At 34.9% G+C, this 25,746-nt stretch overlaps 4 protein-coding genes across 12 annotated transcripts; 1 reads left to right on the forward strand and 3 right to left on the reverse strand.

Annotated features, from left to right (window-relative positions):
• Window positions 1-121: 121 nt before the first annotated feature.
• On the reverse strand, window positions 122-8,088 carry LOC138138466 (centrosomal protein of 290 kDa-like). 2 transcript variants are annotated; one of them, XM_069058425.1, is made up of 6 exons: window positions 7,956-8,088; window positions 7,752-7,903; window positions 1,864-2,077; window positions 1,729-1,808; window positions 1,526-1,668; window positions 122-1,471 (listed from the first exon to the last, which is right to left on the reverse strand). In XM_069058425.1, exons 2-6 carry the CDS (start codon window positions 7,884-7,886, stop codon window positions 982-984), a joined length of 1,062 nt encoding a protein of 353 aa, XP_068914526.1. In that variant the 5' UTR covers window positions 7,887-7,903; window positions 7,956-8,088; the 3' UTR covers window positions 122-981. The 2 variants fall into 2 exon arrangements, with proteins under 2 accessions (XP_068914526.1, XP_068914527.1); XM_069058426.1 differs by lacking the exons at window positions 7,752-7,903; window positions 7,956-8,088 and adding exons at window positions 7,080-7,255; window positions 7,312-7,528.
• Window positions 8,089-8,169: 81 nt separating this feature from the next.
• LOC138138454 (uncharacterized) lies at window positions 8,170-20,167 on the forward strand. The gene is made up of 10 exons (XM_069058403.1): window positions 8,170-8,335; window positions 8,385-8,612; window positions 8,667-8,914; window positions 8,963-9,086; window positions 9,140-9,376; window positions 9,433-9,650; window positions 9,701-9,923; window positions 16,637-16,860; window positions 19,592-19,951; window positions 20,004-20,167. Exons 1-10 carry the CDS (start codon window positions 8,321-8,323, stop codon window positions 20,104-20,106), a joined length of 1,980 nt encoding a protein of 659 aa, XP_068914504.1. The 5' UTR covers window positions 8,170-8,320; the 3' UTR covers window positions 20,107-20,167.
• Window positions 15,221-18,844, reverse strand: LOC138138472 (transforming growth factor beta-1-induced transcript 1 protein-like). Of its 3 annotated transcripts, none has more exons than XM_069058437.1 (5): window positions 18,697-18,844; window positions 16,355-16,399; window positions 15,815-15,988; window positions 15,515-15,745; window positions 15,221-15,463 (listed from the first exon to the last, which is right to left on the reverse strand). In XM_069058437.1, exons 1-5 carry the CDS (start codon window positions 18,706-18,708, stop codon window positions 15,389-15,391), a joined length of 537 nt encoding a protein of 178 aa, XP_068914538.1. In that variant the 5' UTR covers window positions 18,709-18,844; the 3' UTR covers window positions 15,221-15,388. The 3 variants fall into 3 exon arrangements, with proteins under 3 accessions (XP_068914538.1, XP_068914541.1, XP_068914539.1); XM_069058440.1 differs by lacking the exon at window positions 18,697-18,844 and adding an exon at window positions 18,366-18,526; XM_069058438.1 differs by lacking the exon at window positions 18,697-18,844 and adding an exon at window positions 16,457-16,604.
• LOC138138459 (double-stranded RNA-specific editase Adar-like) lies at window positions 20,154-24,032 on the reverse strand. Of its 6 annotated transcripts, none has more exons than XM_069058412.1 (8): window positions 23,834-24,032; window positions 23,710-23,774; window positions 23,117-23,209; window positions 22,634-22,916; window positions 21,471-21,677; window positions 20,744-20,961; window positions 20,475-20,691; window positions 20,154-20,421 (listed from the first exon to the last, which is right to left on the reverse strand). In XM_069058412.1, the coding sequence occupies exons 1-8, from the start codon at window positions 23,853-23,855 to the stop codon at window positions 20,321-20,323; spliced, it is 1,206 nt and encodes a 401-aa protein (XP_068914513.1). In that variant the 5' UTR covers window positions 23,856-24,032; the 3' UTR covers window positions 20,154-20,320. The 6 variants fall into 6 exon arrangements, with proteins under 6 accessions (XP_068914513.1, XP_068914512.1, XP_068914517.1 ...); XM_069058411.1 differs by having other exon boundaries at window positions 23,825-24,032; XM_069058416.1 differs by having other exon boundaries at window positions 23,117-23,603; window positions 23,834-24,029.
• Window positions 24,033-25,746: the final 1,714 nt, after the last annotated feature.

Consider the following 25,746-nt stretch of genomic DNA (forward strand, 5'->3'; position numbering starts at 1 on the left):
TCGTTTCGCATTGACGGCACTTCATTTACCCAGTTTATATGGTACCAATTGTAAAAATGTAGTCACGTGGTATCTTTGTTGTTTTGCTTGAAAATGATATAATATGCGAATAAAATTACTCTTGTCCGTATTGCATTTTATTTTGATGAATAATACACGTATAATGTATTACGGAATATAATATATAAATAAAATAGGTAAATTTATGGATATAACACAGAAAGTGCATAGTTTAGTATTAAAAACTACTCTATAGGAGAATGTATTGCACAAATATATCAACAGATATTAAAGTTTTAAGAACTAGGTATAATAATCAATACTGTTTATATCGTAAAATAAGCTTACACTCTTAAATAAGTACATAAGTCAAGCATCTTGAACAAATTATCATTGGGATGAGTGTACTGCCTGAGGCTTACAAGTGGTAAAGGAAATATAATTAGGTCAGTGCTATTGTCTGCTATTTCGAAATCATTGTAAAAGCTTCAGGGCTATTTTTCCATTTATTACATAGGATGGTCAATCAATATTACAATTAAATAATTACACACATTATCTTAGTGGATTGTTGTTGGATACAACATACGCAATAAGCATCCACTAATTAAATGAACTCCCTGTTAAAGTAGTTGTTATAAATATTCATAGATAAAATATTTATATAGGTAGTTTAAAGTTATGTGGCTAAAATTCTTTATAATATTTGAGATTCCCAGTCGGAAAAACATGTGTTTATTTTATTATGAGTAACAAAACAGGATGAATTTTTGTTCAAATCACAGTCTATTCATTCTACTCCCGAAAGTTTTCCGCAAAAAAAAAATAATTCTCCGAACTCTGCATGTCTTAACATGATTATAACAACAGTTTTAAACCACTGGGAGTAAGTATTAAAATATTTGTATCTAGTACGACAGCCTTTAAGCGCTTAATAATAAAAAATACCCAACGCTTAAAAAATCGCTTTTGATTCTCGACTTACGACGGTTTGGTACTTTTATTTTGTCCGCCTCTATACTTCCTCCCGTCTCCGTTATGGTAATGGTTATTATTGGCCCCTCTCCTCCCTTGATACTGAGTGGAATTGCTGCCGTTGCTTTGTAAATTAGGCAGAGCAGTACCCTCCGCACTACCGTTCCTCTCTTGTCTGCTTCCTTGCTGCCAAAAACTTTGCGAATGCAGAGGTGGAAACCAGTTGCCTCTGTAGTGACCGCTGCCGTTGCCCCTGTGACGACCGTTGCCTCGACCCTGATTCGTTCCTCCCTTTTGGGGCTCTTTGTACGTCACCGTCGAGTCGCGGAGCTGAAAATGCGACACGCCCGCGTTTTCGCGGCGCAAGTCGGAGTTTTCTCGACGCAACCTCCTGATTATTGTCTCGGCGTCGTCGAGTTTTCGCAACAGTTCCGGATCAGGTTGGAGGGCTCTTTCCCGTTCTTTTTCGCGGTCGCGTTCGTAGCGTTCCAGTTTTCTGAAACGATCATTAATTACTAAATTTGATAAATGAATCAACTGGCGACAGTACTTTTTCTGTTCGTCTACTATTGCAGAGAGGTACACGTTTCGACTTTCGACTTCTTGCAGTTGCAACTTTAATTCTCCCAACTCCTTCTCTAGAATTTCTACTTGAAGGGGAGTTATGTTTATTTGTTTGGGACTGGTGTACACCTAATCAAAAAAATAAACGTTTGTTATTTTTGTCCTTTTCGAAGACATACATACGTCAACCTTGTGCTTTGTGTCATCTTCAGGAGATGAAGGAGAACTAGGGAGAGTACCTTTGACGAACACCAACTGGAACTGTAACTCTGTAAACGATGACAGATTTAATGTTGATTTCAAATATGAATTATAAGAACAGACCTCTGTTTCTATTACGAAGACTTTCGATCTCGTTGTGTAGTCCTGTTAACATAAGTTGGTGTTGTTCTTGAAGAAAACGGATATTCTGTTCCAGTTGGGCCACTCTTGCACTGTCGGGTCCTTTTGGTCGTTCAGGGCTGTTACAAGATACATCTTGAGATCTGGAAACTGCCACCAGTTCCCCATTCACGCCACCAGACTTTGTTTTATTCACCTGTGACAACAAAATTAAATAAATGAAGCACGGAATTTTGCTTTTAATGATTAGATCTTAAGAAAATTTACGATAAAGTAGCTTGACATACTGTATGCATTACACGTTTTTATGAAATTTAGAAAATTTATTTAACACAAGTAGTCTCAATATAAAGCCTCGAAATACGGTGGAAGCAACGTATATTGCATCAAATGCAGATGCTAATTTAACTATACAATCCTGAACAACTTCATTTTAATTGAGAGACTATGAGCCGCGAGTTGTCTTCTTTCATATCTTCCGCCTCTGTTCAGGAAACCCCCTATATAAGTTTTTTGGATCATGAGTCATCCACAAGACATCCGATGAAATCACCTCCGTTTGCGATGCAGGAACAGATCTCGTCAAGAACAACAAAATTGTTATGTACTATGTACTATTTTTTCGGAATATAATACAGGGTGTTTTCGAAGTTGAGGCGTTAAGGAACATGTGATAGTATGCGTTGTTCTAAAGAATTTTAGCCAAAATCACCTTAGTAAAATGTGTACGGCAATGAAGATACAATAAGTTAATTTTTTTGAAATTTTTGAAACCGGTCCTGCTCAAATTTGCGCTGATTTGTTTGAAATTGGAATTGACAAAAAAAAATCATATGAGCATGGACGTTAATCAAAACTACTGTCAGAGTTGTCATCTAATTAGTCGAAATGGCTTTATTATTAGGAAAATAATGAGCTCACATATATGTTGCAAATGCATGGGCAATGTTATCACGTTATCAGAATGCATCTGCAGCGTCCAGAGAGTATTGCAAAGCGATTTCCGGAAAGACACCATTCTGGGCCAGGTTAGTTATTAATCTAGTACAGCGGAGAAATGGACAGGACCGGACTTAAAATTTTAGAAAACAATAAAAATATACAATCAATTATCTCCGTTAATACAAACATTTTACTAAGAAGATTTAGGCTAAAATTCTTAAGAATAATGTGTAGTACCTCGTGTTACAAGGAACGCGTCAACTTCGAGAACACCCTGTATATTGAAAAAGGGGAGGTCAAAAAAACTGAATTGTCTCATTTACGTTTAGTCTTGAAATATACAGTGCGCATCAAAAGTTTTGGATATTGTAAACATTTTCTCTGCACTTGAGCTTTTCGAATGGAACTTGGACAAGTCAATTTTATTTGTTTTTCGCATTTTGTACAGTAAAGAACTACACTATATAAGAGTACGAGCTGTACTAGCCTAACATGCAACCCAAAATACATTTACATTACAAAAACCATGGTGCCGGTAGTGTAATGTGGGTTGCATGCATGTTAGGCTCGTATTCTTATGTGAATAACCCGGTATTACTGTACTCAAAATCGTACAGTAATAGGTCACTTTACAGCATAGCAACCATTACTGTACGATTTTGAATAAAATCAACTTTTTTTACGAATAAATTTTAATATTTTTAAAATGCGAAAAAATAGTATACGCTCCTCGTCAGAAAAGTGATTTTACTGGACTCGTATGGCATTTAAATACTCGCTAACGCTTGTATTTAAACTTGCCATACTCGTCCACGAAATTTCCACTTTTCAGAACTCGTAACGTAATCTACATACTATTAAAGAAACATTTTCCGATAATTTCCATTTTTTCGTCCATTTCCGTTTCTGTCGCCTTTATAATTTTTTTTTAATGGCAACTCTCATTTTTTTTAAACATATTAAATTCTCTCATATGTTCATGTACTTTTGACCCTTTGATGGTTCCTGAGATTCCACATCGAAAGTTACACAAAAATTGTCTATAATAAGAAAACAATACTCGGCTGAATTTCGACATTTTAACATCAGTAAAGTAATTATGATATCATCAAACTAAAACAACAATTTTTTTTTTGCATATTGATTATAAAAGTTGACTTTTTTTAACGAAAAATTGTAATGAAACTAGTATCGGGTGTTTTTTTAAATTTCACCTCGTAGTAGGCGTTGAAGAGTCGATTGTGAAGGCACCACTCGTGTAAAACGTAATATTTAAACAGCTGATCCGTGATCCGTAACCTGTATGTTCAAAATCGACTCTTCAACTAGGTGTTGAAGAGTAGGACTATGAGGTGAAATTTAAAAAACCGTCCAATACTTTTTTAAATCATTTTATTCAATTCACTGTCAAAGAATACCTACTATGCATTTCTATTTTTTTTTATTTTACATAAATCCTTTTAGGCCAAATTTCTCAACTTACAACAATATGCAAAAAAATGTCGTCTACAACACGTTATGAATCTTATGAGTCTCTTTTTTTTTCACTCATTTGCTTAAACTGCAAATTCATGAAAAAAGTATGACTTTCATAACTAGTTGTGCAATCTACAATTATTTTTTAATAAAAAATGTTCCAGCAAAAACAATCAATCAAAGTAAATTTTCAAAGAGATTGTCATTTTCTTCTTGAGAGCACGTAAATCATTTTGTGAACTCACAACAAACATTTTTGGAAAGTTTCGGAGAGCATTTTTCACGTCATCTAGGATTTTTTCTTTCAGTAGCTCAATTGGAGCTGGTTGATTGGGGCAAATCCTGCTTTCGATACAATCCCATAAAAAATCTAATGGGGTGACACTCAATAAATCCCCTTCTACTAATTCCTAATTATGCACTGACTTTAGAGGTTTTTAGTTTTAAATTGCGCATTTTGGATGTTTCTTTAATTTATTGTCTTAATCTGTTGATATCAAAGTTACTTTGTTGATATAGAAATATGTATCCAAATGTATCTATTTGAGTATTATTTTCTTATTAAAAAAAAATTAGTTTGAAAATTTCTGTATAAAATTGAAAGTTCACTGCCAGTGCTGCCACCTTGTTTTCACATTTAAAAATCGATATCTAAATCTGCAAAATTTCAAAAAAATGGTGATCATTGCGTAGAAGTAGGAGGGAAATGTTTCCTTCAAAAAAATAATATTCACCTCCGAGTTCTTTCCTAAAAACCCTCAACGCTAAAAACTCAAGCGGAAAGAAAATATTTTCATTATTCACAATTTTTGCCTGTCAAGAAGTTTATCAAAATAAGTACAGAGTAATCAACAATGACTTAGGGGGAGATTCACGAAACTTTGCAAATTTGCAAATCAGTAACGAAACGGCGAATACAATGCTTCAACAATGTCGGTTGTCATGGTTTTGAATTTGCAAGGCCTTATCGAGCCTTACCGAGTTTCGTGAATGACCCCCTAAGTCTGTTGGCAATGAAACAATTGAAAAGTACTGATTGTTTTTTGTCTCGTAATTCGCACTGACTGAATTTTTTAACTTGAGACGACATTAAAAACATTTTTGATTATACCGGTTACGTTTATGTTATTACAAAAATGAACCTTTGATTGTAATTTTCAAATTTGCCAAATTTCATTGTTACCAACAGACTCAGTCATTCTTGATCACACCGTATTAGGTATTGCAGTAGGTATGTGAATGAATGACTAAATATAGTTAAAAAGCCGGGACTCATTTTCCTTGTTAAGCCCCATATGTTCTAGAGAGAATTATTACAATACCAGGAAATAGCAACTGTTATAAAAGGAGAGCGTTACCGCAAAATACTATTTTTATTTTTTCGGTTGTGTTTCTGCAGAGAATTTGCAGAGGGAAATCTTGAACTTGAGGATAACCAGCATTCAGGACGTCCGGTGGAAGCGGTCACAGTAGAAAATATCATTCGTGTAGAAAAACTGCTAAATATAGATCACCGAATTACGTATCAGCACATCGAAGAGACACAACTGCAAAACCTTCCTAGCAACCTATGTATGCAGTAATAACGTAATATGAATCATTAGGGAAAACTTAAAATGCAAAAGGGAACACAGCTGGAAACAACTTTGATTTTGTGTCATTTACGTAATAATTAATAGGTGAATTCAGACGCAATTTTGCCAAATGTTTTTTCAAGTAAAATCGATTTCTCAGAAATGCTGCAAATGGCATAATAAATAACTGTTGCAATTTTTCAACTGTCGAGAAAAGTTCGTTACCGACAGTTGAAAAACTGCTAACTGCCAACCAGATTACAAACCTTCAAAATTGTTATTCAATATTCCATTAGTCTGTGAAACACAAGTCGTCAGAATTCAATAATCAAAATAAATGAGGTTAAAAGTGTGAGTTTTCAGCCACATTTTTTTTTTCTGATACAATTGTGAAATTTGGGACTTCTATAATTATATAATTTTAAAATGTTATTATTTTTTTACTACAAAAAAATACTGGAAAATATTATGGCGGAAGTGACAAGGTAGAGTTTATATTGTCAAATTTAATGTTTTTGTAAGGAAGTTCATGAACCAAATTGAACAAGGTATTATAAAGAGTTAGCATTGCCATTCGAAGACGTACATTATCAGTTTATCAATCATGCATACCTAATCTTAGTGTGGCTATACATATGTAAAACACTGTCATCGTTTACTTACCAAATAGAATTTTACTACTAATTTTAATTAAGTACAACAAATCAAATTCAAATTACATATTTAAACTGAATTTTACATGTATAGTCTAAAATTACCTCAGGTGATTTACATTCATGAATATTTTTAGTATTTTGATTATCATGTTTGTAGCTTACACGATATTTTTAATTGGTTTTATTCACGTCGGTCGTGCTATTTTTCGCTTAAATCGTAATGTTATACACCTGTTATAAACGTCACTCCTGGACTTACAAAAGAAAAATAAAAAATTATATTTCCTCTCCTAAATGCAAAGGACGGCAACAAGGGCTTCGTCTTTTGAGTGTGTTCTTTGTATGAGCAAGTAAATGTTAAAGGTCAATCAATTTCAGCATTAACTACTGCTCAGTAAGTATACAAAGGAAGAAAACAAGCATCTCAAAAATCAATCCGTGATTATAACTCCAGTAACCATGTTAGTTGCTAACTATTAAAGGGCACCCTTTGGACCATTTGCACACATTCCACTATTAAAGTCTAATGGTACAATCGTTTCATACTCACTTGTCCAAAAGGCGCAACCGGTATTTTCACCATAATTTTCGATGCCATGTCGGGCTTCGTTTCGTTATTAATTTCGTGAGATTTCTGTCTGAGTACAAAAGTAGTAAAGCCGGCGCTCGCTGTTCCAATGAATCACCAACGAAAATACGTACTCTCACAATAATTACGACGTCATTCTAACAAACGAAATACAGTGAATGAACAGAGCGGGCTCCAAATTTAACATTCTTACCACACGATTACTGCGTCGTATTTAAGAACTGTTTTAAATTAACAAAGCGGCGTCGCGTATTTACCACAGTTGAATCACACCTTTATGAGTATTGATTATTCGTTTCGTGTCATGCTCAAAAGCTCTGTTTGAAGGGGAGTCAAGAAATATACACAGAACTTTATCATGACGAGATCTGAGCAAGAACATGCGAGATAAATTATTGCTACCGCCGATTTGCATTAAAAACTACGATAGAGTTAACCCGCGCTCTCGCGCATGCAAAACTTAGCTTGTAAAATTTTTGCTGACAGCGCACATAACCTATAAATTTGGTAAATAAAGTTTTGTACCGATTTTTTTTTCTGTTTCAAACAATGTGAAATAAATATTTACAACATTGAGTGTGAGAGTGGTAAAATAAAAATCTTTTGTAAATCTAATACGTTTAAAAAACTTACCTGTACTCTTCCTATAAGTTCAGAACTTTTTTCAGGAAGAGGTGGTGAAATTGGTGGTAAAATTATTGTGTTAAGAGGTACTCTCCTACTATTTTCCAACATTGTACTTCTTTGGACCCCTAAGTGCTTCATCATTATTGTCAAAAAAAAAACTAAAAAGAAAAATCAAAATTTACGTTGCATGGTTCGAGTTATCATAATTACCTAATTGTGTTTGTGATGTTAAGAGTTATATTATTGATAAAAGCGTCTAATTTTTAAAAGGAACATAACTGTCAAACTACTAATAGACTAACTAGGGATTTTCGATGGAGAATTTTGTAACTATGTCTTGTCTCCTTTTAACCAAATAATTGTCGTGTAGCACTTTCTCAAGTTAATTGTCAGTTCAGTTAATTCAATTTAATGTTGGCTAACATGCGTTGCCATGTCAACGGTCAGCTGGTCATGACAACAATCCCTAGTTACGATTGTGACAGATAATGACAATAAACTAATTTTTATTTTTTTTATATAAGTGATTATAATCTTTTATCGATTTTATAACTTACGTTGATTTTCAGCCGATAATGAATGAAATTCCGGTACGTTAGAACCTTTTTTTAATAGGAATAGTACAGAATGTTGCTTTAGGAATTGAAGGATGATTTCGCTTTTTTAAAAAAATTCGATTCTCGCAGTAAGGTCTGGAAAGAAATCGACGCGACATTTACGAAAGGGAAGGAAAAGATATGTTCTAATTTTCTTTTGCATCCTAAACGGATAAGTTCGGATTCTGAATGCTCGTCGAGCGCGAATTCGCCGAGAAAGTTTTTGAGCGAGACGATTTTGAAAAATTCAAGCCTGCATGAACGCAATAATGTAAATATTATTACACTTTATGAATGACATGTTTATAAAATGAATTCAATTTAGAATGTACAGAAGCATGTCCATCACAACCTCACTCGGACATGCAGGATAATCAGTGAGGAGTGTTTTGTTGAGAAAGCAATTGGTGACAGTGTAGACAATAACAATTCAGTTTTATCTACTGCCAAAACCAACGCCACGTTTACGAAAAAACCGTCAAAAATGCGACCTTGTTCGAGCCGGATTGAAAATTTTGGCAAGAAATTTATGAATTTATTAGAAAGAAGCATAAAGTTGCTTTCGAATATTCGGTAAAAGAGCGATTTTGTCTATTCTTTAAATACATTTTATTATTTTAGGGTGATGATAGAGGAAGGGATTCCACCTCCAGATGGAGAGGAGGATCATATGCGGAGAACTAAGCGGCTTCAAGAATTCTCCTCACGATTTTCACGAATTTATCTTTATCCTTTGATGAGACAAGTAAGATATTATTTCTGGAATCAATAACGATGTGGGATTTTATCAACTTGTAGATGGATGAATTGAGTATGCCAGAAAAATTGGGGGCGGCCGTTGTTAATCAAAAATTTCTTTATGCTCAACAAATGATTTTTCAAGGGCTACAAGCCTACTATAATCATTTGCCTAGTTCTGTAGGAAAGTGCGGCTCTGATAAACTCAGATCGCTTCTAGACCAAATTCTTTATTTATGTCAGTTACATGGACTGTTGAAAAAAGGACCAAACGTCGAGAATAACGAATTTATAAATGTAAATATTTTTTTTTTCGCTTAATATTTTCGTGGTTGACAATGTATAAATTAAAGGCTTTACGTAATCATGCGGAACTGTTATTAGAAGCTATAAATAATTTTGATTTGAAATTTGTTGAGAAGAAACCCAAACCTAAAACCAGTGAAGGTAATAAGAAAAAGCCAAAGATGCAAAATAAAACCAAATCAAAGCTGTCTATGTATGCGGTTAATGCATCTTTAAAAAAAGATATGGAATTGAGGAAGGCTGTGGAGTCTTTAGCTAAGAAAAAGTAAACATATTTTTTGGATTACGATTTTTATTTTAATTTCAGAATTGCAGGTTTACAGTGAAATCGAGGTATAAAACGGCCAGTTTCAAGCATAGGCCACCTATTGAGAGGCAAAAATCGACTAACACCGTCCCAAGTAAAATTAAATTCTTTTCGAGGAATCCGTCTGACCTTTTAAAAACTAGTCCAAACAAGGCGCAGATCAGAGAAGATGACATCAAAACCATGGTCGAAATGGAGGCTGAACTGGAGGCGCCACCCAACACAGGAGAGGTAATATAAATGACTTTCTATGATTTTTTTTACTTTATTTGTTCTGGGCAAAGTAACATTAATGCGTAAGTGTGATTACTACAGCCACCTTGAAAACGTTAAAATTTGGTAAAAAGCAAAAGACATTATAGTCGTTTTCAACGACATCCGTGCAGTCAGTGTCATTTTTAATATGTTGGTGCAGATTGTACACGCAAATTCATAACCACTATTCAGAGTATAAGAAAATCCAAGTTAAAAAAATGTCAAACAAGAAATTGAGGTTATGATAAAAGAAAATTTATATTTCGTGAAACATCAACAACAAACGATAAAACTCAATCTTCAACATGGTGTAAAACATGGTTAAACGAAGACATCCTCAGAATCCGAATCAGACTACATTTTTTGTCGGAAATGATAAATAATAATTTGAATTGCCGCTTCAAGGTAAATTGCCAAATTAGGAAATTCAAAATTACTAAACTGAAACAGCAAGTGATGCCAACATACTGTCATACTGACAGCACGGATGTCATTGAAAACGACTATATAAATCTGAATTTATTAATGATATCCGAAAAGTTTGCTTAGAGCTGGACGTTTTAATTAGACTTGAAAATGCTGTAACTCAAAATTAGTAGGTACTAGGTACCGTTTAATGAATTTTTGATACATAATTGTAAAATTACGTGGGTAATATACAAAAAAATAGTATATTATGATACGAGTTTATAAGGAAACCTTTAAAGCACGCGCGACGAGTTTAAGAGCACGACGCGTAGCGGAGTGTTTTTAACGTCGCAAGTGCTTTAAAGGCTCTTATAAACGTGTATCATACGCTATTTTTTATTATACCTGCACTACAATCTGAAAATTATAATAATCGTTGATATACCACTTGTTGTTTCGTTGCTATCATAAATTGTGTATAAATGTCTATTTATCATTGTTCAAAATGTAGGTGAATTTGTTGTTACCTAAGCAACCCTTAAAGCTTTAGTGTTTTAAAGGCCCTTTTTTCGCACGCATTTTAGTGTCAAAAACAAGGATTATGATTCAGGTATAATAAAAAAGAAGTAAAAAACAGTACAAAGAAATTGATTTTTCATATAGGTACAAAATGGATGTTGTTTTAGTTGATCATGACGTAATGCTTTTGAGATGTAGTACACAACATGTATTTCTTATACTCAAAAAGTAATGGAGCAGTTTCCGTTACAACAATTTACGGAGCACTTATCTTCTTTTGTGGTTATCTGGTTTTTAGTGAAAAACACGCAATAAGTGCTGTTGTACCTTTAATTTTTGATAAACAAATGTGATAAAATCAGGTCACCACATTGCTATTTTATCGTAAAGGTGATTAGTTGATTACTTTTGCTCATACTTTACCGACTAAAATAAAATCTTATTAACAAACATTAATATCTAAGATAAGAACAATAACCAATACCTTAACTAATAACTAAGATGTTTCATATCACAAACATATTTCACAAATGTGATGTTAAAGGTGTTGCTTACGTTTTAGGAATTATTAACCTAGGTGATTAAGTTTTTCAGAGAATCTAGAAATTATTAAATCTGCAAATTAATTTGAACAAATATCTTAAACCCCAGACTTTATGATGATGACAACTCAAAAATTTCACTAAATCTACTTTATTTAACATTTTTTTATATTCTCAATGTCTAGAGAGATGTTTAACAAAATATACATAAATGTTTACATTTCTTTCCGAAGTGGCCCTGATGTTATGCACACAATAATACAGATTTATAAAACCATTTCTTGATTAAATAAAAAAAAAAAAAAAAACTTTTAATACCTACCTAATAAAACTATTTTTTTGAAATTAAAAAAAACCTTATATTTCAATAAGCAAAGCAATAGAAAAATGTAAAGTCAAAATTAAGAACTTTTTCAAATAAGACTCCAAGGTATTTTATCACTGAGGATCTCTCGAGTGATATTGTTTAAACTTTAAAGTATAATTCATTTATACCGATTAAACGTTAATACAGTTTATAGATAACTTAATACAAGAAAACAATGATAATTACATAATTAACCTAAACAAAACAAAGTACTATCGCGGCCATCCAAAACTGAACGTTTTTTTTTATAGTTTGATATTTACTTTAAATCATAGGCGTCCTAAAATGTCATAAGTTTGACACTAGCGATAAAAAATTTATTGAAACAATTTTTTTTAAATGCCACATCTCTCTCCGATGCAGACAGCTAGGGCTATTGCAAAGCTAGAAGAAAATTGGTCGTTAGCTGCTGTGACGAGAGAATTACATTGCAGTAAGTCTTGCATCTTCAATATAAAGAGGGGTTGGCAAGAAAACAGGCTTGAGAGGCCAATGCGAATAGGTGTTGGAAAGGTTTTTTTTCTAAAGTTTACTTTCACTTTAATAATGTATTAATTACTTCTCAGTCTCATTTTTATCATTACAACTTTTTATTATTAAAATAGTAACGCCTGCTGCACGAACGCCAATGAATACAGCCTGATTTAATCTAACGAAAAATACGGAAATTTTCGCAAGCTATCGTTCACTTTTGGATGGCCGCGATTGTACGTAAACTAAAACTATAAACATAAACTATAAAACAAAAAATTTCTTCCAAAATTGGAGAATTTGGTAAGCTCCCCAAAATGCTGGCACCATTATCGCGTTGGTTTGCAAGAGAAAACCTTTGTTTCAAATAATATCTTGCTTTAGAATTTATTTTATCTAAATAGATAACATAATAGGAGTACAGTTGGATTTAAAAAAAAAACGGGACAAACAAAAAAAAACTCTTGTTCTTGCACTGTTAATGAGTAGGTACGGTCGGTGGACAAATAAAACTGGGACACTTAAAATTTAATCTATAGTATGATCAAAAAGTCTTTGGATCAGAGTAGCCGTGGAATTAACAAGCTGTCTATAGTATTGCCGTTATAACTTTTTATCTGCTCCGCCCACTACAATTGACCAATCAGAATCAAAGCCAGATTCAATCTGTACAACTTTTCATCACATTTGCCACGTAAAGAAGTTAAGGTTAGAATTTTGCTGTCAAGTCCACAATTATTGTTTTAGGTTCTAAAAAATAAAAAGTCATTAAGACAATTCGAATGTCAGAAATTTGTACTGTGTAAATCAGATCGTCTTAAACAACCTATTTGATTGGTAACTAAGAAAATGAAATGGGCGGGGCAGATAAAATATTACGTTGTCCTTAGTATAGGAAATTATTTATTTCAATGATTTTTGACATTTATTTGACAACTTTCAAGTTAGCAAGTTATAATTCAAAATGTTTCAAAGAGAACATAGGTACAATTTTTATTATTAAATCATACTACAGTAATGGAAATCGTGGTGAAAATGGTGATTGGATTTATTCGCCTCGTTTATGTTTAAAAGAGTTCCGCGAGAGATTATCACTACTTTGAAGTACACATAAAAACCATGGACAGTAGAAGTAAATAATTCTACCGGGACATTTTTTTAACTCTGAACATAGTCCATACTTATTCCCTATTTTCAATTTTAAAAAACACAGATCAATGCATGGTGAATTGCTATGTAACCAATTATACCGAACACCAGAGATTTTGAAATAATGTTAAAAATTGTTCCGATTGATGGAATTGGTCTATCATGTGTTACATTGGAAATGTCACGCACATTTCTAATGCTCTGATTGGCATAGAATAACTGCATTATGTGTATTTCTTCTTCAAACAACTTGACCATTTTGTTAAGCTGTCAAGTACTTATTTTCGTTACCTTGGTTACATGATTACATACATGCATTGACCTGTGTTTTTTAAAACTGAACATAGGGAATAAGTATGGGCTATGTTCGATGTTAAAAAAATGTCCCGGTATAATGGTTTTTACATTTAATGGCTACCGCCAAAGACTTTTTGATCATACGATATGTAAATCAGACCATTGAATTGTCAATATATTTGTCAGTGTCTATATAATATGTCATATCAAAGTTAACCTATTTGTGATAAAGCCGTAATTAAACGATGCAAATTCGTAAATTTTGACTTATGTTGTCATTTTTGTCCCAGTTTTATTTGTCCATTGACTGTACAGTTAATTTCAAAATTATAGAGTACACCTAATTTTTTACAGTGTCAATCAAACAAAATGCCTAATATAACCGAAAACGCCAAAGTGCTCATTCTTTCCAAATTACAAGAAGGGTGGTCGATCCGGAGGGTTGCCCAGTATAATAACATCGCGAAGGGCACCATGCAGAGGATAGAACAGACAATATTTTGGTGTTCTAAAATATCAGCGTCATTTTATGTTGTCAAACTTACCTAACCTATATAAAAAATATGACGCTCAAATTTCAAAAAGCCATTTTTACACGTGAAAAAAACTGTAACAAATCGACTTCTTGATTTTTGAGGTGTACTCGATAATTTTGAAATTAACTGTACATATAAAAAATATAATTTGTTCAAATCTAATCTATTTATTTATAAATAAGAATATAACCTAAGGGAGTCCGTTTCGGCTCAGGGAGGCGAGGGTCGCGGGTTCAATTCCGAGACAGGGCGAAATTAAAAAAAAAAGGCTATATTCTGTCTCGTGATTCGGAAGTCACGTTAAGCCATTGGTCCCTGTCTATTGAGTTGGTCATCATGCCCCTCATAGATTTGTAAACCAGTCCTAGACTGTGTAACAAATTTTTTAATTAATCAACTTAAGTACATCACATTCTTGGTTTACAAAACAAAAATTTCCGATAATAATGCGGAATCTGGAAAAGTGCCCCGGATGCTTGCAGCGTTTCCACATTGAATAGCAAGGGAAAAATAAAATATAAATTGACATACCTATTTCTAATAAACCTTTTTCATACTATTAAAAAACCAAAGAAATCGTGTAATTTTTTTTGACTTGTACTATTTTTCTAAGTGCATTTGTTTTGGTGAAAATTAAACAGATTTGCTCAAAACAATCACTAATTCTCAACAATTATCTATTTTAGCAATGTTGTCGTTTTTATTCAAAACAGTCAAGTATTGATCCTGTTGTCTTTTGTTTTCATTTACGACAACTGTCATTCATTCTGACATTTTCATTCTTACACAGCGAATCAATTGTTATAATTAATTTTAAAACATGTTAATTGTAAAAAATATGCATTATAAGATTGTCCTAATACGATTTCGGAAAATCACAGAAATTTCCTTATCTCAAAATGTAGGTAATTTTTTGATAATCTTTGGTATTTCGGGTAAGACGGACGTAGATAAGTAAGTACCTACGACTGTTAGAAAAAACACTTTAGCGTTTCGTAATCAATTTAATTGCAAAGCAATAACATTATTTACTAAAAGGAAACAAAAAGTGCCATTTAGATAGAATATGAATATAATTAATGTAAAAATATTCGTGTGTTGATTGCAGAAGCGTTGTGTTCTGGTGGTGTCTGTGTTTGTATGGGATTACATTTAACATTTAACACATTGAGGTTTGCCTCCTTCAGTACGGAATGATTGATCTTTCATGATGGGCTTACCGCATTTCTGTAAAACATGACAATTAGCCTGGTCAAGATTTGCTCGTGATAGACTTACAGAGCATTTGAAGCACAACTGATGCCACTTGGCATCCAAAGCGATGACAGCTTGAGTGACGATGGGCTTGCCGCAAGCCTTGCACTTGTCGGCGTACTTCTCGGTGTAACACTTCTGGCAGTAGGGGGCGTTTTCGATCTCCATGAATTTGGTGCCGATCAATTTGGTCTTGCAACCCCCGCAGACGAAATGATCCTCATGCCAGTCGGCCCCCATGGCCGTCACAACTTTCTAAAATACCACCCAACAATCAAAAAGATGTTTTCGGAAAGTGTCAGGTGTTAGTAGTAAAACACTCACATCTTTGATCGGTTCGCCACAAGCTTTGCATTTTTTCAAGAATTTTTTAGAATAGCAACTGTCGCAGTAAGGCTCATTATTATTTTCTTGGAATTTCGACTCTTTGATCGGCTTCTTGCAGTCAAAGCAAACAAAATGATCCGGATGATACACTTTATCGAGGGCTAGTATCATCTAAATCGGGGACAAATTAAATGTTAGCTTGATTAGTTTGTCAGTCAGTTATTGGCTGTGATAAAATCGTCTGATAAAGGTCATGCATCACAAAAAACTGTGTAGTAAGATCTGTCAAAGCAATAATCTTTCACATGAATGATTTATTGTTCTATTAGGTCCTTTAATTTTTTATCGATGAAGATATTAGTTTTAAATCGGTTTCTCGATTAAGATTTTTTGCAGTTACATAAGACAATTTTATTTTTTTACGATTATTTTTTTGTACAAATATTTTTAAATTATTTGTCGATGTGGGTAGGAATATTGCTTTGGCAGTATTGTATTAATTTCTGTTCGACACAAAATGCAAGAAAATCCACTTACCCCGCCCTCGATGTTTTGCTTGCAGGTAGCACAGACTTTTGGCGGCTGAAATTAATTAAAAAAAAAATTAATGAGATTTATTAAAGTGTGATCGTGTCGTACCGCAGCTGCCATGTCAGGTTGGCGATAACGTTTTGCAACGACACACCTTTAGCAGAATTAAAACAGGAATAAGAATGACATGTGTCAGGAGACTGGATAATGGATAATAAAATTTCACAGTCATGGAAACGGGTCAAAACCCACTTTGCTTCAGTTATATCGATCGTTTTCTATTTTCAGATCCTGAACAGCATTCCATCAAGCCGAATACAACTGGTACAAGATAGCGATCGCGAGGGAGTAGAGGATGGCAAGGTGGAGAAGGCTCTGGAAGTGTTGCGAAAGTTCCTCGAAGGTTCGGCCGACAAGAAGACCGACTTTCTGGAGAAAATCGCAAGCGAGGTCGACAAAAGAAAAGAGGAAAAACCGGAAAAAAGCGACAAGCCCAAGAAGAAACTGAAAGAGTAGGTAGTGCGAAACCAATCGGAGCGTTCTGAATTCGGAATAATGAATATCACAGGTGTCGTACACTTGAGAGATTTGTGTTTTCGCTTTGATCTTATTTTTTGATCTCATCGTATTATCGTCTCAGCGGGTCGCTAATCGCTTTCATAACCAGCAAAATGGACATTTGAAATATTATTGGCAACTTCACAAAATTCGTAGATTTAGTAAAGCGACGACTTTAAGTGGGTGCTAAAATGCATAGGCGCTTCATAAAAATATCTCGTATAAAAAACAATATAAAAATGTATCTTTACGACCGGGACTGGAATTTTTCGTCGTGACAACACGCCAGAAATCGCTTTACTTCAAACAGGATCAATAAGTAGTAATTGTTTTATTTTCGACCGGGTCATGGTGAGTAATGAAAACATCAGTCGTTACATGTTGGAAACTGCAAATTGCCAACTCATTTGTTAGGTTTTTGGCGCCAAATTTTTCCGCTTCGTGAGGTTCGTTCATTAGTGAAGTTTTTTCAATAAAAATAACAAATGCGGATCTAAAATTAGACTTTTCGGTTCGCGTAAACGCAGAGAATTACTTAATATTCGTAACATGCAATGTCGAGGCGACAGACAACACGTTTTTCAAAATGAGAATTTTTTCAATGTTTATGTTGAAATGTATCAATTCTGCGAATACTAAAATGTCGATAAATATCATTTTAGTGGTGCAGTGATTGAAGTTTGACCAAAAATAGTAGTTTATGAAGTGCTGTACTCTGGTAGAAATAAACAGTTTGGGGAGTTGGAAGCCCAAATCTGGTCAAACAATATAAGGTTAACGGACAGCCCACTTTTAGTTGGGAGTGCCTAGGAAATCGACCCATAAAATGATGATTAATAGTTATTAATAGCTGCGGTATGTTTTAAAAAATCAATAGGTGCTTCTAGATATTTCTAGTGTGATATTTCGTGTGTCAGTAATATGTTGTTGATTGGTTATATTTTTTTGTATAATACAAATCAATAAACTATGTAGTACTGTTCAAAGTATAGTAACTGATTCGATCAAAGTTTGATTATTTCGTTAAGTTGAATAACATAGATTAGCCACCTGTTTACTGATACAAAAATATTCTTAAATTTCTCGGTTTAAAATTTGTATTAAGCTGTCGGCGACATGTTTCTTCCATTATGCAAATGAACAAAGTAGGTTCACCAAAATAAACAGATTTATATTTCACGGCGTTGCATTATTGTAACACATTAATAACTTGATTTAATACCTGGTCCAAAAAGTATAATTATAACTAAAAGTGGGCGTGGACCAGACCATTCGGGATGCAGCTTGTGATGGATCCTTCTTATAGTCGTACTATAAATTTGGTGAAATTTTCAAACAAAAAAAGCGTTAAATCAGCTAAATTAGATGTGAGATGCCAAAAAATCTCGTCGCGTGAATTTACAACAACAACATTGTTCGCACCGAATTAGTTAATGATTTAGTAACGATGAGGACATACCATTGTATCGGTTGGAAGGCGCGTTACGGATTTGAATCTTGAGCGTAGTAAACGCGAAGACGGACTAACATTACTAAATCTAATGCATCGTAGGAGGATCCGTCGTTGTTTTCCGAAATTCGCTGGACCCGATGCGTTTATTTTCGTACAGATATAATAAAACGACGCGAACAGAACCGGACTACGGAAGTACCACCGCACGAAACGTCGTTTTTCTCGATAGCGAGTACGGACCTGCGAGTTTAAAATTAATTCTATGATTTGTTTAGAAGAGACTAAATTTAAGTTTGTGTGTTTTGGAAATTTCCTAATATAACGTGGAGGTACTCACCGTTTCATCCATTCTTGAGGTACTCACTTAATGAAAAGGTTTTCGAGTCGGAATTGTTACTTATTGTTGTACGATGATATCATTATTTTATCAAATGGGTGACAAGTAATAAATAAATGAGGAGGTACTACACCCTACCACTTAAGTGAAGTAATCGTGGTTAGATAACAAAACAGCAACAATAAATTAATAGTCTTAATCCGCGCTTTCGAGATAAATTTGGAACGTACCGCGGCGAGTGCAGTAGGTATTAATTATTAGCCGTTTTAGCTTGAGCTTCAAGGGCTTGTTTATTTTAAGTGTTAGAATTTGGCGGTTAATAATTTCCATTAGCATAGCGCAAAACGCTTATTATGCTGCGTTGCGCGCTAGTTCTAATTGTAGGAGTATTACACACCTCCAGAAATATTACGTTATGTTTTCATTAACAATAATTGTTTGCCTTATTTAGGCAGCTGCATATTAGGTCACTCTAAATATATCTCGATATGAAATTTATTCAAAGTATTTTGCACTCGAAACGCTCAAAACATTGGAAACTTGGCTCGGTTTAACCGTTGGACAGCTAAATTGAGGATGCGGCAGGAAATCATATTTATACTGGAACGAAAACTGCTCAAGCTCAGAAATTACGTTTTTCTAAAGATCACACAATTTTTACTTTTAAGCAGATAAAAATGACTTATTCGTGTAATTGTTGGTATAATGACTCATATCTGAAACAATTATCACTTATCAGCGTTAATCTACCTCATAATGTTGATATTAGTGGAAAGTTTTCGAAACAACACTTGCGCATGGTTTCGAGAAATCGAAATTTTTGGAAATGGACCTACGCAAGTGTTGGGTGGCGTAACATTCCATAAGCTGTCAATAAGTTGTCGCTCGCCTTTAGCCCCATCGTGACCGTCACCGGTGTCAAGAATGCCAAACTGATATGCATCAGAGATGACAATTCAGTGGCTGAAGCGGATGACGAGTATCGCAAGAAAGACAAAGAAATTATGACAGATGCAGAAGTCAAGTTGAGATCGTCGGAAACTCAGACTGACATCAAAGACGACAAAAGAATTAGAAGTAGGTCCGCTGTAAAAATCAGTAGGCTCCCGAAAGCCACCAGAAAGATGTTGAAGCTGTTGCCGAAGGAGTACGCAATTACTATTATCCAATATAAATTGCGATATAATCACTTTCATAAGCACAATCCCATGTATAGGAAATCGGCACACATACAGCCTTGGGTATTAATGGGACAGTAAGTTCTATTTGTGCGTATTTGATTGAGTTTCGTTCAAATGTTGTTTTAGGATTTCTGATGAAATTTTGGATTACACTTTACAATCGGTCACTGGAGAATTAGAAGTGAATGAAATTCTTGAAAATTTATACAACGCAGAATTTCAATACTGACCTTATCTAATGTTTTATACTTTTGTAATAAAATAAATAAAACATAATTTATTAAATAAAACTATGGTTTTATTTAATGTTGTTTAAGAAAAGTCACAATAATATGTACTACGATGTTCTAACAGTAACTTAATTACTCTTATGCTATAGTAATACTTTAAACGTGGAACTAATGTTAAACAATACATCTAATGATAACATTTAAACTCAGAAATTAATTAGCAGGTGTGTATATTTCTAGAGGGTAATCGATCTCCAAAATTTTGTGGCAAGCAGCAAAGGCGGCCATTTTCTTGGCCGATTTCTTATTAGATCCTGCAAATTTTTTTAGATCAATATCCAAACATTCAATGTAATCAATTTATTACCTGTTCCGTTAAAAGACTGGCCGTTGACCGTGCATTTGAATGTGAAAATTACGTTAGGCGGATTTCCGTTTCTACCCAGTTCCTCAAATTGGGCTTGTGGCAGCATTTGGTTTAGTAACATCAAGGGATTCATGTGTGCTGCATTGTCTGGTAGTTTCTTGGCAGGCTTATTCTGCGGCGGTTGTCCCGAGGTGGTCTCCTGCATTTGAAAAGATAACTGAAGGATTAGAGTAACTACTTAGTGTGAAACACTGTGCGATGATAATTACCCCTCTAGCTTGATTCGGATCTTCTCCCCACGAATTGAGCAACTTGAACAATGCGAACGACGCTACGTGTTGCCAAGGTAAAGTCGGCGAACCATCTTCACCCAGTTCCATTTTGTCATCGCAGTCTTCTTTTTTGAAAGCCGAGAACTGTCGGTTCTTTACGATGTACTTGAGCGCGGCTTCCGCGGCCATGCTCTTCGCTTCCATTTTGCTGCGACCTAGAGGGGAAGTTTATTATAGAAAAATTCTTGATGTGTCTTGGTTGAGCTGTACGCTTCGTCACTATAGCCGGATCTATGGAAATCCGGCGAACTCTCAGAAGCTTGGCTAGATACGGATTTTACAGTGAGCGACCAAAACGACCAACTCAGTGTGATCCGCCTGACCTAATCTTCCACAGGTGTAACGCTAGGCAATGGATTAAAGACCATAGCTTGGCTGACTCCATGTGGTGACTTCTTATAACGTACATATTTACGATCTACGTAAATATTTTAGTTGAACAAACTAGTTAAATAAACTACCCTAAGAAGGGTTAGATAACCCCTAACAGCACCACATTCAATAATGATCAACATTCTAACTAATACAATCGTCCCATAAGTAGTTCGATTTTTTAAATTTTTGTAAACCACGTTTTAAAAATGTTTCATTGAACTCTTTTAAAGGTTACCTTTCAGATTTTATGTGTCGAGTAAAAAACTATTTTATTGAATTTGAGACTTACCATGTCCAATGTGGCTCACGCCGTCCACGAGAACATTCGCTGTGTACTGATTCATTTCTGAAGGGAGTGGAAGATCGGATACTGTGTATGTTGCACTTTTCACCAATTCGTTCAAAATCATTACCGCATTTTTCGGTTGGAGGATTTTACTTAACCGAAGGTTTCGTCGACGCTGACGTTCCTTTCTTGAAATTTTTCCTGTATTTCCTGTATTCAAAAATGAATCTACATATTGTTCTCTTAAAATATTCTTTAATCTAATTAATAGCGATTCAAAACAATTTGTTTCAGTTGAATCACTTCACAGTGCCATCACTTTTATAGAAGGAGGCTTCAAATTTGCGCAGTGGTTTGTCATCATGAGATTACATTTTTGGATAGTTTATAAACAGCCATACAAACACTGAAAAATGTCCTTTTAAATACAAATTAAAATAACTGCCAATATTTTTTAAAGGGGATTTCATTAAATGAAAAGTATAGATGTTAATCTATTTTCATTTCTCTCTGCTATTACATAAAAAAGTATGTGTAACAACTTTTTCTGTCCTAGCACATGTTTTAATTTTTGGACACTTCCACAGTACTGATAACTGAGATGATAATGAACTTTTTCTACTTTGCGTTCGTACTGATGCTATTACGATACTGTTTTGCGTATCGTAATAGGAAAAGGCGTGATATAATAATAATACTAAAAACAATGAAATTTAATTTTTTAATGTTGACGGATACTGTGGTGTCGGGGCCTTTAAAATATGTTGCCAACTGGCGCTAAATTCCCCAGACTTTCAAATTTTTTTTTTTTTCATTGAAAAAGTGGCAAAGTAGAAAAAACACTGTATAACATCTCGTTTATAAGGCATTTTATCGCACTTACTCCTTTAGGGCACTCCTCGCTACGATCGTCGTGCTCTAAACCCGTGCGTGCGATAAAATGCTTCTTATAAGACTCGTATCATAATATACTATTTTGAATACAAGAGCAGTCACAGTTGTAAAATAGTTTTTTTATACACAAATGACGGCGTTGAGAACAGTTAAATAAATTAAAATTTTGGATTTTAAGTGCAAAATCTAATTGTTTAAGAAGTGATGGATCACAAATTTCAGCTATTTCAAATATGAAACATCATGAAACATTCAATTCAAGTTGCTCTTACCAGTTTTAGTAGCCCAAAATGGTTTCCTTTTGTTCTGATCCTCTATCACATCACACATTTGTTCTCCCTTTACACTTTCATTTGGTGGTGAAATTAGTGGGGGCAGCTGCTGCTGTTGTGGTGGTAGCTGCTGCTGTGGTGGTGGCTTTTGCTGTTGTGCTTGCGGCAGTAGCTGCTGTGGAGGTGGTTGTTTCTGCTGTTGTGGGGGTGGCTGTATCTTAGGAGCTGGGCCCTTTTGTTGCATTTGATTTTGAGGTCTCTGCTGAGGTGGCCCTGGCAATCTCTAATACAGCAGAAATTAAACATTGAATAATTTTACATTGAATCAATTAGAATGTATGTTAGTTTCGACAGTATGGCTCAAACACATTGTTGAAGCCCTAATCTTTGAAACATTTAATATACCACAGGTTGTAAAGCTGGCAAGATTCTGCAACACTTGCAGCACTGCTCCCCATGGTACGCAATAATCATTAAACATACCTGGTGCATTTGAGGTCTGAAATTTCCATTATTGTGATTAGGTGGTGGGCCATGTGGTTGTCTCAGCTGTGGTGGCCTGTTCTGGGGCGCCAGCTATGAGAGCAGGTTTAATTTGCAGTTAAATAAAACCTTTGCGGTTGTGAGCACCGGTATAGGTGCATCTTTAACTGAGATGTGGACATCATGCAGTTAAAGATCTCAGCTTCACAATATCTTGACTATGTTATTTTACAAGGTTTGTTTAACAGTTTGTATTAAACAAACATTGAAACAACAATCAACAAGATACACATTTTTGTTCGGCCAACAAAGATTGCAGTTGATTTCTGGGGATTGTTGCTGCATATGCATCGATGCATGCCGAAACATTTGCAACAATGATGAACCCTACCCAGTACTTGTAATTTTTGTTGGAAGAACATAATAACACTAGGTGCCTATAACAGTACCACTACCCAGGCTCTGTGTAGCCATTGCCCGTTGATACCTACATAATTAAATCTGGTTAGAGTCATCTGTTTCACATTGGGGGCGATTTAATCACACAAACAAGCAATATTCACATGTGGATGGCTCAAAAACTACTTTCTTACCTGACCAGCGGGAATAAAGTTGGTTGTGATTGGAGGATTGCGACGCACCCCCACGCTGTTCACACCTGAAAAAAAGTTTTTGCAAATAAATATTACCGTAAATAATAAATTCTACCTTCCCCACTTCTTCTTGTGTTGTACGCCATCTTAGGTGTTGTATTTTCCAATTTACAATAATAAATTGAGGTCTTGCGTCTTGTTCAACTTGATTAAGAACAAACTACCTCTGAAGTCTGAAACTACAAAGTCACTTTATTCAGGCTTCCAAAATGGCGTTCTGCTTCTAATAAAATGTTCTAAACGTCGTCTGCGCACTTTAGTCTGCGCTGATCGTAACAACGGCGCGGACGACGGTTTTAAAATATTCCAAGATGGAAGGAGAGACGTTAGCGGAAATGATGCTTTCAAAATGCCCGCTTAATTCAAATGAAATGATAGCAAGCAGGTATTTTTTAATTACATAGTACGTCATTTAAATGTCACTGAGGGCCGATTTCACCAACGCCAGTTAACGTTAACTGTAGGTTAAAATGCTTCGTTACTTTAGTTACCTATTGTTGTAACAATGTTTTCGTCTATTTTATACCGGGTGTACACTCTCAAAGTCGAACATAGGCAATTAACACTGCATTCAGTTTATACAGGGTTATTCTAAATGACTGTAGTCGAAGTAGGCGTGAAAACTGAATGTAAAATTTATAGTTGCCGCTCCACATAAAAAAAATCATCAAAATGATGTGTTAAATTATTTCAAATGTTATTAAAAATCCCAGCCCAGATATGAATTTTTTGAGGATACCGAGTTCTAGTAGGAATATTTGCTCGAGGGTTTTCTTGAGCTCTATATCGCGTGTTTTGAACAATTGGTTCGTTATTTAGTGTAAAAATAGATTCGTCTGTGAAGCAAATTGTCGACAGAAAGCGACGATCATTAGCACGCTCCTGTATTTCATAACAGGTTTCACTCTTACTTTCTTCTTCAACAGCAAAAATCTGTTGATGACACTGTGTCTTGTAGGGATGATATTTGTACTTTGTGATGAACCAAGTGGGTAATTCAAAATTCCCATCAAGCGGCCATCTCATTTTTTTTTTCTACCAACATACGCAATGAAAATAAAACCCGCGAAATTCAAAAATGGCCAAGAGCGCGTGATCGTACCTCGTTAATTTCCCTACGTTGTGTTTTTTTTTTAATACAAATTAAACATTACCAGGTTCGTTCCAACAGGGTTTGTGAACCACACAGAAGAGTGCAAATAAAACAACACAATAATTATAACCAGCTATTTATTCAATATAAAACGTCTCGGGAGAGGGCACCCAAGTCTCCCCAAAAGTGAGAAGACTACTCATTTAGAACTCTAGGAAAATGGTGAGCTCTGGCCATTCCCCTAGACCCCCGAATGAGGCTCCGCTAAAAACCTCTCCTGAAAATAGGAACAAATCCGAAGTGACCACGTGAAAGGGACAGTTATTGTAAGTTGAGCAAACCTGATTTCATAAACAACACAATTAAAAATTCAGAAAAAAACAGAAGGGTCATGTACATTACAAACAAAAACAGTTACTTCGAACCGTTCGAGCGGGGGTGGGCACTAGACGAGAACTTTAGCATGTTTTTCTTTTTTCAAGTTAATTTACAATGGACGGCAGATACGCTACAGAAGGAGCGAGTGGCTTTGTGTGGTCCGGTGGTCTGTGGCACCTATCCTTACGACTTTAATATTTCCCGCCTACCCGTGATTTAGTGCTAAGGGAAAAGTCCTAACTGCTTTACGTTAAGTCAACAAATTGAGGTACTCTAAGTTAATCGGTGGAAGTGAACATGACTTTTCCAAAGCAAAGAAAAACAAAACGCGCTTGTCAGGCTATACAGACTCAGGGAAAATAGACCTGATCACATTTCCGGAAGTGTGCCATGGAGCTCGGGTATAACCCAGCGTTTAACAAGTCCCGCCAAGCGTTAGGTTTTTGGGTCTCTTTTGGGGTGCAAATTTTATGAGGGCCGCGAGGTCGTGTTCAACGCTTGGAGGT

The sequence above is a fragment of the Tenebrio molitor genome, chromosome 9, assembly GCF_963966145.1.
Source record: "Tenebrio molitor chromosome 9, icTenMoli1.1, whole genome shotgun sequence".
Lineage (NCBI taxonomy): Eukaryota > Metazoa > Arthropoda > Insecta > Coleoptera > Tenebrionidae > Tenebrio > Tenebrio molitor.

Bases quoted from the DNA above. Each gene is read 5' to 3' on its own strand.
- LOC138138454 (XM_069058403.1), top strand. The intron at 8,613-8,666 runs GTAAATATTATT...AATTCAATTTAG, and splicing joins GCCTGCATGAACGCAATAAT to AATGTACAGAAGCATGTCCA. The intron at 9,087-9,139 runs GTAAGATATTAT...ATCAACTTGTAG, and splicing joins TTTATCCTTTGATGAGACAA to ATGGATGAATTGAGTATGCC.
- LOC138138466 (XM_069058425.1), bottom strand. From the start codon at position 7,886: ATGATGAAGCACTTAGGGGTCCAAAGAAGTACAATGTTGGAAAATAGT. The intron at 1,809-1,863 runs GTCTGTTCTTAT...CATCGTTTACAG, and splicing joins TCTTCGTAATAGAAACAGAG to AGTTACAGTTCCAGTTGGTG. The intron at 1,472-1,525 runs GTACTGTCGCCA...TGATCGTTTCAG, and splicing joins ATAGTAGACGAACAGAAAAA to AAAACTGGAACGCTACGAAC.
- LOC138138459 (XM_069058411.1), bottom strand. From the start codon at position 23,855: ATGGCGTACAACACAAGAAGAAGTGGGGAAG. The intron at 20,962-21,470 runs GTAAGTCTCAAA...CTTCCCCTCTAG, and splicing joins CGTGAGCCACATTGGACATG to GTCGCAGCAAAATGGAAGCG. The intron at 20,422-20,474 runs GTAATAAATTGA...AAAAATTTGCAG, and splicing joins CCAGTCTTTTAACGGAACAG to GATCTAATAAGAAATCGGCC.
- LOC138138472 (XM_069058437.1), bottom strand. The intron at 15,989-16,354 runs GTAAGTGGATTT...TCCCCGATTTAG, and splicing joins AGCAAAACATCGAGGGCGGG to ATGATACTAGCCCTCGATAA. The intron at 15,746-15,814 runs GTGAGTGTTTTA...GTGGTATTTTAG, and splicing joins GTGGCGAACCGATCAAAGAT to AAAGTTGTGACGGCCATGGG.